Genomic DNA, 12,294 nt, shown 5'->3' on the forward strand with positions numbered 1-12,294 from the left:
TTACTGTACACGGTATGTAAAAAGACAAATCAACAATTCACTATTGGACAAGGAAAACCTACTTTCGGATTTTACCACACAGGGTGGTTGACGTAAGCAATACTGACATTCAAACAAACTACTGATCAGTTATCTACCCACACAGACTGGTAAGAACAAAGGGGATCAAATCAGAAAATCAATCTTCAGAAGGAAAATATGTCTCAGAAAATTGTCGTCTTGTAACTGCTTTCCAGTACTTCAAATTCCCCATGTGTTTTGTGTATCCAGCACTGCAAAACAAATTTTTACACAGTGTATGTGACCCAAAATAATAAGGGCAAAGTTTTCAAGAGACCTCTGAATTTGTGTCCACTGCTTGGCACATCAAATATTTTCATTCCCTATTACTTTGGGGTCTAATTTGCATGCCCACATCTATCATGCAAATGCTTACACGTATGTTTAACTATGTGCCAGGAGGTTCAATAAGACTACTCGTTGTGCTGAGTTAAACACATTTTAGTATTTGCAGGATTGGGGCCTAGGTAGTTACGCTTATCTAGTCAGCATGTGTACCAAAAGCAAAGATTTAGAGTGCCTCAAAACATCCATGTGCACAACTGCTAGTGCGGATGTAGAGACTGCAGGCTCAATTCTGCCCTCTTCCTCAGCCCTGTTTGATGTAGGTTTTGGGAGGCTGTCAGGAAGCTATTTACAGTTCCCTGATTCTGTGCCAGCCATTCCTAGCATGAGTTAAAGCAGTCTAGGGATCTTATCTCAGTGGAGGATTCCAGAATTATGTCATGCCCCTGCCTCGTTCCCACTCTGCCTCCTCCAACTCCCAGCATGCCCTTTACATTGGTGGCGGGGATGCAGATAGTGTAGGAGCTAGCTCAAGTTGCTTTATGACACTGGGAGTTTCCCCTGTTGTAAAGGGAATTCTCTGTTGGTCGCTTCTGGCCAAAATCCAAAGACTTTGCATTACCTGAAAGATGCAAAATGGCTGGAACAAAATGGGAAATCTGAGGCTCCTATGAAAATTTAACCCCAGTACAGACATAGTTAAATCCACAATTTACCATGTTATGTTGTGTCATGCTGTCTGAGAGCAACATAATATGAAAATGACAAAGCATATAAAGTAACTTATAGTTACTCAAACTTCAGTTATTTTTCTCTTTCTTGCCCAAGGTTGCTCCAGTGTTGGCCAAATTTATAGGTGAGACCTGAAATGTTTTTCAAACTGATATTGCTCTCCTGCCTGCATCTAAAAATTTTGCACATAACAATATTGAAATATGCATAGCTTTTTAGTGGACAAAAGCTGACTAATTATTTGGCTTGTTCTTTCTAGTGAAACCATATGAAAGAATGACTCTTAAAGAACTAAATGAAGCTGAAGATGACTTTGATGAGGATGATATGAAAGCTCTTGAAATGTATAGGTACAGTAAGATGTTTCTTGCCATATTCACAGTACATATTGTTATTTAGGATGTTTCACACATATGGGATAAAGAAAAATTCCATCCCCAAACTGAAAGGAAGAAAACTACCTACATAGTTATATATTTGAAAATTAAATATTCAGCTAAAAATTAATTAGTTCTATTAGTTCTATTAGTTAGAAAAATATTACTTTGCCTTCGGATGGTATTGGTTTGCAGGTAGAGTTAATGATTTAAAGATATATGCTGGCAATAAAGAAAAATGTATGTGTAGTGTATTTATAACTAAAGATTCAGTGGTACAGTATTTCATTCACACACTGTGATTACTACTTTAGAACCCTTAGCACATATAGACAGTGCATACTATTGAGTATTTGTAAAAGATTTTTAGTACATCTATTGTTGGTCCCATATATGCAGAACCTTCTTTTTTTGCCCCTTATCTAGTACCCATTCTATTTGGTTTCCTATTTCTTAATTCAGAAGGATGGCTTTATCTAACTAATATTTTATATATACACAGTATTTATTATGAATGATTATACATAATCTCAAATCCCTGATAAACTATTAATATCATTATACAATGCTTTCTTACATACAGTATGATGCAGAGTCAATATGTCTAAGCACTTTGGCTTCTGGGTCAGAAAATCATAGAAGCTTACACCCAAGATTTTTAGGGTATAGTCAATTTAGTCTTATTGACCCCGTGTGTATAACAAGTATTTTATAGCAATAATTTACAAAGTACTTTTGCCAAGATCTTTGGGTAGTACTGTACAATGACTCATAAAAATACAGTGTATGACATTGTCACGAGGTTGCTTGCCCCTTTAAAGGGGATCTGGGCTCAGGTTATCTGCAATAAACTAATTTAAGGAGTCCATCGAGGCAGTTGATTGTATAACAAGTGCTCAGCTCAGTTACAGGGGGGTGCTTACAGAAAAAATCTCCCAGAGACCACCAGCCACAAGGGGGAGGACTGTGTAACCCCTGAGACCAAAGAAAGAGACGTAATTCACATTTATTTTGGGTTTAACAAAGTAGAACCAAAGCAGGGGAATTTTGTCTTACATTCATCTGAACTGTGTAGAATTCTTAAAGGGGCCTGAGAGAAGAGAAACTGAGGCAGGGATTACCTGCAACATGACACTATTTCAGTAGGAGGCATGCCTTGCAACAGACATATACAAAATAAATGTATCAATGTGATAAAACTATCCACTTGAACTAAAAACCAGAACTGGATTTGAACCATGCCCATTATAGTATATTCCTGTACTGTTAGAACTGCTAAAATAGTAGCAATTTAGAAATACTAGACTGGTGTTGATTCCAAGTGTCTATTTTATGATAGAAAGAATTTTAAAAGAATGTTCTCATGAGTTGTGCACTTAAATCCTTACACATCATGGTAAGAATATATTAAATGTATTTTGTTTTACACTTTTTAAAAGAAAGTCAACTGCTGACTTAAAACAATGGCTTTGTTTATTTCAATAAATTTTAATAAAAATTGGCCTTTGGCTGTGAATTTTTCTCACTTGCTACATTGTCATTATTTTTATAGATGAAGACTGCCACCTAGTGCTTTTGCATTCAATTTTTCATTACAAAATTGTGCAACAGTAAGGTATTAAACTCTGGGTTGCTTTACTCAATACATTATTTTGTTTTCAGAATCATAAAAACATTTTGACTTTTTTTTGAATTTGTGTTGCTTGCCTTGTCTTCACTGCAGTATCAATACAGACGTAATATGTTTGTTGCTTTAACTTTCTTTTCCATAATATTTTATATCCTTAATGTTCCTTGACTGATGGAGTACATATAGTTTCTTTCCTATCTTCAAGTGTTGTCTCACTAACTAAATGCCAGCACTGAAGCTTTCTAGCACAAAATTATTCCATTAAAACTTAAAGGCAGTCAGATATAGATTATTAAAAAAATTGGCACCACATTTCAAAAACTGTTGCCACTTTTCCAAAATGTACAACAGTATCTATCTAAAAGCAGGATGAAGTACTAAAAGTTGAAAATCATGGTTGTAATATTTCAACCATAAATGATGGTGGGTTTTTATTCAAAGGAACTAAGAGATACAAAATTGATATTACTGTAAAATAAATTTTAAAAAATTGTACCAAATAATTTTTGTTTCTGAAATAGGCAACAACGGTTGCAAGAATGGAAAATTCTTCAGAAAAGACAAAAATATGGGGATCTGAGAGAAATTTCTGGTGAGCAATATGTGAAAGAAGTCACAAATGCTCAGAAGGATGTGTGGGTTGTAATTCATCTATATAGATCAAGGTAATGCTATGATTATATTTTTCAAAACTATTTAAGAATCTAAAACACTTAGCAAAAAAAGATTTAAGATGATGAGATGATAAGAAAGATGATATATGCAAAATAGATTATAATATCATTGTTTACTATATCCCCACTTGGGGGAAAAGAAATCTTAGAAAATAAGATTTCTCCTCTGTTGGTCCTCCTTGCTCCATCAGTGCACTACATAGGATTTCTTCACCTTTGACTCACATAGAAGTAATGCAAAAGATCTTTCTTGCTAGCTACTGTTGGCAGACATGAATTGTGCTGGAGCGCAAAAGTTCCTCTGTAGCCCTCCTTCAAGATTCCTCTCTAAGGCTTTTGCTGCCTTTTTTTCTTTTTCTTTCTTTCATTCTCTCCCTTCAACAGATCATCAGTCTGGTAGGGTGAGAGTCTTTCCTGAAGGATTGAGGAAGGTTGGGATTTGGATTTCCCTAATTTAGCAGTTCTCCAAGGAATTCCCTAGTGGTAGCAGTAATTGCATTAGGATTCGGTGGTAAGATCTAAGGACTCCGATGCTGAACTCTGTGGGCGAGGGGGTTATTTTGGTTTTTTGTGTTTTTGTTTTTTTTTGAGACAGGACATGGCTTTTTTCTTAGTACATTGGGAGGCAGTTTCCACTATTCATTCAATTGTCATGAAACAAGCCTTCCTTCCAGGATCAAGGATCAGATCAGTCAAATGGAAATAAATGCTTATTAAAAATAGGCAAAAAGAACAGGAGTACTTGTGGCACCTTAAAGACTAACAAATTTATTTTACCATGAGCTTTCGTGAGATACAGCTCACTTCTTCAGTGTAGCTCACGAAAGCTCATGCTAAAATAAATTTGTTAGTCTTTAAGGTGCCACAAGTACTCCTGTTCTTTTTGCGGATACAGACTAACACGGCTGCTACTCTGAAACCTGTCATTAAAAATAGGGAGTGGGACCTTCCATACTGTCATAATGGCAGACTCCTTTTGCCCTAAGCATCCCAGAGAGGGCCCAAGTATCAGTGCTCAGTTCCTGTCTTCTGATCACCCATAGACTTTTCAGTTCATTACCCACAAGGCTTCAGCAGAAGTTGCCAGTCCAGGGACAGTCCCGGATGGATTTTTTTCTGAATTACAAAGTAAACTATGTATCTTATTTATTCTGTCTTAAAAAGAGTGGATCCAGTTCTGGACACCACAAAAAGTTCTCAAGACAAAACTAAGGAAAATAGGAAAAGCAGTCTCCCTCATACACAAATGACTGGAAAAGACAGTGAACTCCAAATGATCCAACCTAGTAAAGAGGAAAGTCATCATTAGGGCCTTCCAAAAGTTATACCAAGTTCAACAAAAGGCCACTAAGTTCTTCTCGATTCATAAGATTAACTTCTTCGTTCCTTCCTCTGAACCAAAACTAGTCACTGTAAAGGAAAAATCCATCTGTGTGGATGGAATAGGTGCTCCTAAAGACCAGAAGATTGACAGTTTGCTAAGAGTGACTTTAAACCTTTCTCCATTGTCTTATGAACATCCCTGGCCTCTGAAATTGAAGCTTGCACAACTGTGTTCATCATTTGCTCATTCCACAGAGAGAGAGACCTTGTAATGACCCGGAGAGAGATTCTAAGTAAAATGAAGTTACATCAAAATAGCACTTATCTTTCTTTATAAAGCAACCTGGGATATTACCAGTTTCTTAGCCAGTTTGCTCCTTTGCAATACCTAGCTTTGTCTTGAATATGGCTTTGGGCCTTAGATACAGATTCTCTCTCTTGGCAACCTCATCCAAACTGGATGAGACTATTCTGAGAATCTCTCATGAGCATTTAGTATTCTTCAGGCCTAAATAGGATAGGCCAAGATTTTCAACAGTGATTGGTGATTGTAGGTGCCCAAATTGAGACATATTAAAGGAGGCTGTTTCTTTTTCCAGAGGATGGAGTCTCAGCACTTTCTAAAAGTCAAGCCCATTTGAGAAATCTTAAGTTGTTGGCTTCAACAATACCAAAGGTACTGGTGCCAGATACATAATATGTAGACAAATATGAGAAGAGAGATGAAAATATGTTTGTGTGTCAGAATTCACTACCATTTGTATTACAAAGGAAGGAAAAAGCCGGGGTGTAAAGGATTCAGAAGAGTACAGTGCACATGCTATTTGAAATTTCAAATTGGTGAAATAGTGAGTAAAATCCATTAGTTTTATCAGAGCTGTCTCAATTCTCATGGAGATGCAGCTGAGGTCTAATGTTCCTGAAGTTCAGATATATGCCTTATTGTGAAATCTGGAAGAGTCATTGGAGTTTCTCTTTTTCTCTGTCAAAATTTCAACAACCAATGTTGAGAATATAAGCATTCGGAAGCAACATAAGGCTTCTATCCAACCTTCTGGTGCCAAGATAATCATTGTTTTGAAGGCTGGAAGTATGCTAATAGTTTTGCGCTGGTAGTTCTGAGTTCACCATCACCCATCCCAGGCAGTTCTTATGGGTTAAAATACTGCAAGCAGAATTGCTATAGGATAAATTATAGTTGTGATGTTCCCCTCTGGTGTTTCTGGACCAGTGATCTGCTAGGTCATGCCAATACTTGACTCTGGGAGCCAGCCTTACCCTGCTTCTGTGAGAACCCCCACTCCTGGGCTGCTCCTTGGATTGTGCAACCGAATGACACTAGCCAATATCTCTGGTCCCAGACACAACCCTAGGAACCTCCGTCTTGCAGTGCCCAGTTATGCTCGCTGGACGCTGCAAGCTTATATGAGTTTGCCAATTTAACAAAGAAATTGATATGTACCAGGCTTGTTATCCCCAGGGGAGTCTCTGACACGCTTCAAACCAAATGCACTGCTTCAAGTAGAATAAATAAACAGATTTATTAGCTACAAAGATACCTTTTAAGAGATTATACGTCATAGCATAACAAGTCAGATTTGGTCAAATGAAATAAAAGCAAAACACATTCTAAGCTGATTTTAACACTTTCAAAGCCCTTACAAATTTAGATGCTTCTCACCACAGGGTGACTGGTTGCCCTTCAGCCAGGCTCTCCCCTTTGACCAGTGCTTCAATCAGTTGGTGTGGTGTCTGTAGGTGTAGGTGGAAGAGTGAGAGAGCACCACAGCCAAAATGAAGATCAGGGAAATATCAGCTCCCTCCACGATTTCACCCTCAGCCATACTACCCACAGGGGCAGTTTGACAACCAACGCCGTTGTCGCCGACCTCCCAACAGGCACAGACAATCACCTGCATGAGAGACACTGTCCCAAACACCCTCTAATAAGCAGCAAATTTGAAGGTGTGGTCAAGGTCTAGAGAACCTCGTGCCTGCTCCAGTTGCTCCTACCATCTGTAGCACCATCTACACACCGACAGTTTGACAACCACCTAGCTCCATTTTTACTATCTTGGATGCTCATTACCTTAGACAGATGGGTCCTAGAAATAGTAATGGAAGGTTACTCCATCCCCTTCCTAGCTATACCATCCTGCCAGCCCTCCTCCCTGTCCCTCTTCAGGCCATCCTGTGGGGGGAGGTGAGACATCTTCTTCAACTGGGAGCCATAGAACCAGTCCCTCCGCAATACAGAGGATGCAGTTTCTACTCTCACTACTTCCTGGTACAAAAGAAGTCTGGTGGTTGGTGCCCCACCCTAGACCTTCGCAATCTCAACAAGTTTGTCGAACTACAACATTTCAAGATGGTCAACCTATCTACCATCATCCCAGCATTGGAACAGGGGTATTGGTTCTCTGCCCCTGACCTACAGGATGCGTACTTTAATATTGCAGTACACCCTGCTCATAGACTTTTCCTGTGATTGATCGTCGGCCATGGTCGCTGTGAAGTTGCACTCTATATGATTTTATGAAAGTATGCTGATGAGTGTGAATATAATGTAACTAAAATATGCTTCATGCAAAAGGTCTCTTGTAAGGTATCATTACAAAGCTTATAATCTACTGAGTGTGGTCATCCTATTTGTATAAATGTATCACTCTTGTATCTGAAACTAGAAATATGAAATATAACTCTGAAGTCCTACTGTAGTTGTGCAAAGTGTGGGCCATTAATGGTGGTTTGGAATCTTGATGGCTCCCATTAACCAGAACAATTGACTGTAGATGGCTCTGTTTTACTTGTAAGTCTTCCTGTATACGTGTGTGCTGGCAAGTGGGTAATGAAGTCTTACAGTGACATGTGATCATGATACCTGAACTGGAATCCATCTTTAACCTGGTGCTTTTCCATTGAGAGGGAGGGGTGGGAACCCAGAGAGGGACAAAGGATTCCCGCCTTATGCAAAAGATATATAATTGGGTGGAACAGAACAAATGGGGTGGCCATCATGAGAAATCCCCTAGCTACCACCTGAGCTGGAACAAGGGCTGTACCAGGGGAAAGGATTATGCCCAGACTAGGAAGGCATCCCGTCTGTGAAAGAAACTTATTGAAACATCTCTGAAGGTAAGATTTTATCTGTATTCAATTTTATTACTGTACTAGGTTTAGACTTGTGTGTTTTATTTTATTTTTCATGGTAATTCACTTTGTTCTGTCTGCTATTACTTGGAACCACTTAAATCCTACTTTCTGTATTTAATAAGATCACTTTTTACATATTAATTAACCCAGAGTATGTATTAATACTGGAGGGAGGGAACAGCTGTGCATACCTCTCAATCAGTGTTATGGAGAGCAAACAATTTACAGGGTAAAACAGATTTATTTGGGATTTGGACCCCATTGGGAGTTGGGCATCTGAGTGTTAAAGACAGGAACGCTTCTTAAGCTGCTTTCAGTTTAAGCCTACAGCTGTTAGGGGACGTGGCTCAGACCTGGGTCTGGGTTTGCAGCAGGCTAGTGGGTCTGGCTCAAACCAGGCAGGGCACTGAAGTCCCAAGCTGGGAGGGCAGGGAAAGCACGGGCAGAAGTAGTCTTGGCACATCAGTTGGCAGTTCCCAGGGGGTTTCTGCAATCCAACCCGTCACAGTGGTGTAGTCGAGCAGGGTCTGTGCACAGCTGATTGCTTTGAGATGTTGGTAGTGATTTTAAGTGAGTTTTAAGTGTGGTGGCTGGAGAACAGATGACTGCCTTCTCAAAGTGCCACTGAGACTGAAGCGCTCTGAGCAGTCCACAGTACAATGACCCTCTTTAAAAACTGGGCCTTCTTATCAATTTTGAATAGTCCACACTAACCCCAGTGTAAACACTGGAATTCGTTAGCGCTGTACTTGATGCCAAGCGGGCAAGATCGTTTTTACCACCTCACAGGTTCACAGCGATAACACAACAGGGAACCGTGGCCAATGGGAACTTCGGGGGAGGTATCTGGAGGCATGGCAAGGGCAGCGCGCAGAGCCCTGTGTCCCCCCCAGGGGCCACACAGGGACGTGGTGAGTGGCGTGGGGCCAGGGTAGGCAGCCAGGGAGTGTGCCACTGCAGGTAAGTGGCGCCTGGCTGGACCCCAAACTCCTCATGCACCCCGCCCCCCAACTCCCTGCCCTAAACCCCCTGCCTGCACCTCGCACCTATCCTGCACCCCAACCCCCTGCCCTGAGCCCCCTGGCTGCACCCTGTATCCCTCCTGCACCCCAACTCCCTGTCCTGAGCCCCCTGCCAAACCCCTCCTGCATCCTGCCCCCCGACTCCCTGCCCTGAGTCCCCTTCCTGCACATCGCACCCCTCCTGCACCCCAACCCCCTGCCCTGAGCCCCCTGCTGCACCCTGCACCCCCATGCACTCCAACCCCCTGCCCTGAGCCCCCTCATATACCCCGCACCCCTCCTCTGCCCCAATCCCTTGCCCTGAGCCCCTTCCTGCACACCGCACCCCCTCCCACACCCCGCAGTCCCTCCCACCCCCCAACCTTTATGATGTTCACCTTAAAAAAATAAATAAAATTCCCTGGGTGCTCACCCTAATGAAATGTACTGCACATGCCTATGCACGTGGAGCTTATATAGCAGTAATAACCAACAGTATATGTATCATGACATTCATGTAAATATTTTAGATTTTTATTTCAACAGCCTTTTTCCATAAGACTCCTTGTAGGAGAAGCCAGAGAAGAAAGCTGTAGTGGAAGTCCCATTATAGAGCACAGTAGAAGCATACTGACTCCATGTAAAAACTCTATTCTTGAAAGATTATTTGTATGGATTCTAGTATTTTCTTGCATGTTTCAAACTGTTGTGTCAGAACTTTCATCAAACCTATCCAATTTTTTCTAGCATCCCACTGTGCTTACTAGTTAACCAGCATCTCAGCCTGCTAGCCAGAAAGTTTCCAGAAATCAAGTTTATCAAAGCCATTGTGAACAGCTGTATTCAAAACTACCATGACAGATGTTTACCCACAATTTTTGTGTACAGAAATGGTCAGATAAAGGGCAGGTTCATTGGAGTTACTGAATGTGGAGGGACAAATCTTAAACTAGAAGGTAATATAACAAATATGTTCAAAATAATTCTATAGTAATCTAATGTAATTAATAATCATAAATTCTTAAGATCACTTCTTGGTGTAGAACAGTCTTGTATAGTGTTTTTGTACCATAAACAGGAAAAGTTAGGAATTAACTGTTAACAGAAGCTTCTGCATTTCTACTGTAGCACAAATATTAGTACATGTTGATAGCTTGCAATGCTATAGATAAGGTAGGTGTGGTGGGGATGGCACCTGTGTAACATCTGATCTTTCCTATGGGGGAGGATTTGATCTAAAAAAGGGTATACATTCCCTCTTAAGTGCGAGTCCCCAACCCAGTTCCATGGGACCAGGCTACGCAGGATCCTTTTCCATATGCCCCCCATTCCATACTGGGCTGCGTGACACCTACTAGCAGAAAACCTCATTAACTATCTGATGGTCACTTGACATGCATTTTTGTCTTTTCCTAAACTATCCAAGTTCCAGTTCCATTAATATATATTCTGCAGCTATTGCAACACTATTCTATCTATCTCTATATTATAGGCACTTACATGGTCCCCATTACCATAATATCTGAGCAAATCACAATCTTTTTAATGTACTTATCCTCACAACACCGATTTGAGATAACAAAATACTATCATCTCCATTTTGGAGGGAGGAGACTGAGACACAGAAAGACTAAATGACTTGCCCAAGGTCACAAAGGAAGTCTGTGGGAGAGAAGGGTTGTGTTATGTGTGCAGTGGATCACTTTTGTGTGGATAAGTCCAGGTTCCTAAAAGCAGTGGGAAAAACTGAACCTATTGTTTCAATTTCTTGTTCCCGTCCTTAAATATAGTTCTTGGTGTTCTAACAGCACCTCTCTTTGAGACCCTTATAAGAATCTCTGTTTACTTGAACCCAGGCTCATATCCTATGAAGCACATTAGACCTCAGTTATGCAGCAGAGATCCTGGAATTATGCAGCATGGATTCTCTCTCTCATTCAGTTTAATCACTGTAGTGTTTTGTTTAATTTTTTTATGTTAAATTGAATTTTATTTATACTGCCCAAACTGCTAAACTACCCATATGCTGCACATTTTTGAACTGACGAAGATCTCCATTGTAGAACTTGTCAGGGGAAACCTGGAGGTTTTGACAGCTGTGAAAGGGACAGTTAGTTCTTAGCTCCCCAGAAGGCATGGGTACTAGTTTGGTTCTGAAGAAGCAGTGGAGGCTTTTGGAACCAGGGAGGGGATGCATCTCTAACTTCCCATTTTTCAGCAGGGGCAGAAGTTACTTTAAGCTTTTGGGGTGGATGGAGCCTTGAAGTCGTTATTCCTCACTCAGCAACTTCCACACCACAGTCTTTAATATCAGCAGCACAAAGGGAAGCAGTTTAAACCACTTCCTCATCATCTTCTGCTCCTACAACTTCTATTCCTGAGGGCATTCTGTGCCAAAACATTACAAATTCTGCAAATTGTATTTGTCAAATAAATGTGGAGGTTCCAGTATGGCATTGGGAAGCACAGACTACTGGCTGCACAGAGGTGGGAGATCACTGTGCAGCTCTCCCTGGGACATGGACTCAGCAGTGAGGCTGCACCCAACCCTGACACCACCAACCCTGGGCCTACCACAGAAACACTCCAAGGCCCTGATGCTCCATTTGGGCAGGCAGGCTCAGCAAGGCAGGATCCAAGTGTAGAGGGGCTTAGTGAGGGGGATTCAGGTGTGGCTTGAGAGGGTTTTGTGTGGGGCAAACTGGGTATGGCTGGCTCGGGGGATCTGGATGCACAGAGGCTTGTTGAGGGGTTCTGGGTGCAACGGTAATGGAACTCTGCAGGGGGGTCCTGGTGAAGGTGGTTGGGTTCAGCAGGTGGCATCTGGGTGTAGGGGGTATAGAGCTCAGCAGGGGAGTCTGGGTGTGGGGGCTCAGTGGGGGTCCAGATGCTGGGGAAGTGGATTGGAGATCCAGGTGTGAGTGGGTTGTAAGGGTGGTCCAGGTGCAGGGGGAGTGGGGCTCATCAGAGGGGGGTTCTGAGTGTAGGGGGGTGAGGCTCGGCATGGGAGTCTGGGTCTGAGGGGGTCTGGATGCATGGTTGTTGGGTGGATGGGGGAG

The 12,294-nt window shown here is 41.5% G+C and overlaps 1 protein-coding gene across 2 annotated transcripts in view; it reads left to right on the forward strand.

The window, feature by feature from the left end:
- Positions 1-12,294, forward strand: part of PDCL2 (phosducin like 2) — a 44,963-nt gene that overhangs the window by 27,010 nt on the left and 5,659 nt on the right. For both annotated transcript variants that reach the window (XM_045017581.1, XM_045017583.1), the window contains exons 3-5: positions 1,337-1,427; positions 3,606-3,749; positions 9,983-10,191. In XM_045017581.1, coding sequence (XP_044873516.1) covers positions 1,337-1,427; positions 3,606-3,749; positions 9,983-10,191 — 444 coding nt within the window. The remainder of the gene's footprint in view (positions 1-1,336; positions 1,428-3,605; positions 3,750-9,982; positions 10,192-12,294) is intronic.

Source organism: Mauremys mutica, chromosome 5 (assembly GCF_020497125.1).
Source record: "Mauremys mutica isolate MM-2020 ecotype Southern chromosome 5, ASM2049712v1, whole genome shotgun sequence".
In the NCBI taxonomy this organism is placed as follows: Eukaryota; Metazoa; Chordata; order Testudines; family Geoemydidae; genus Mauremys; species Mauremys mutica.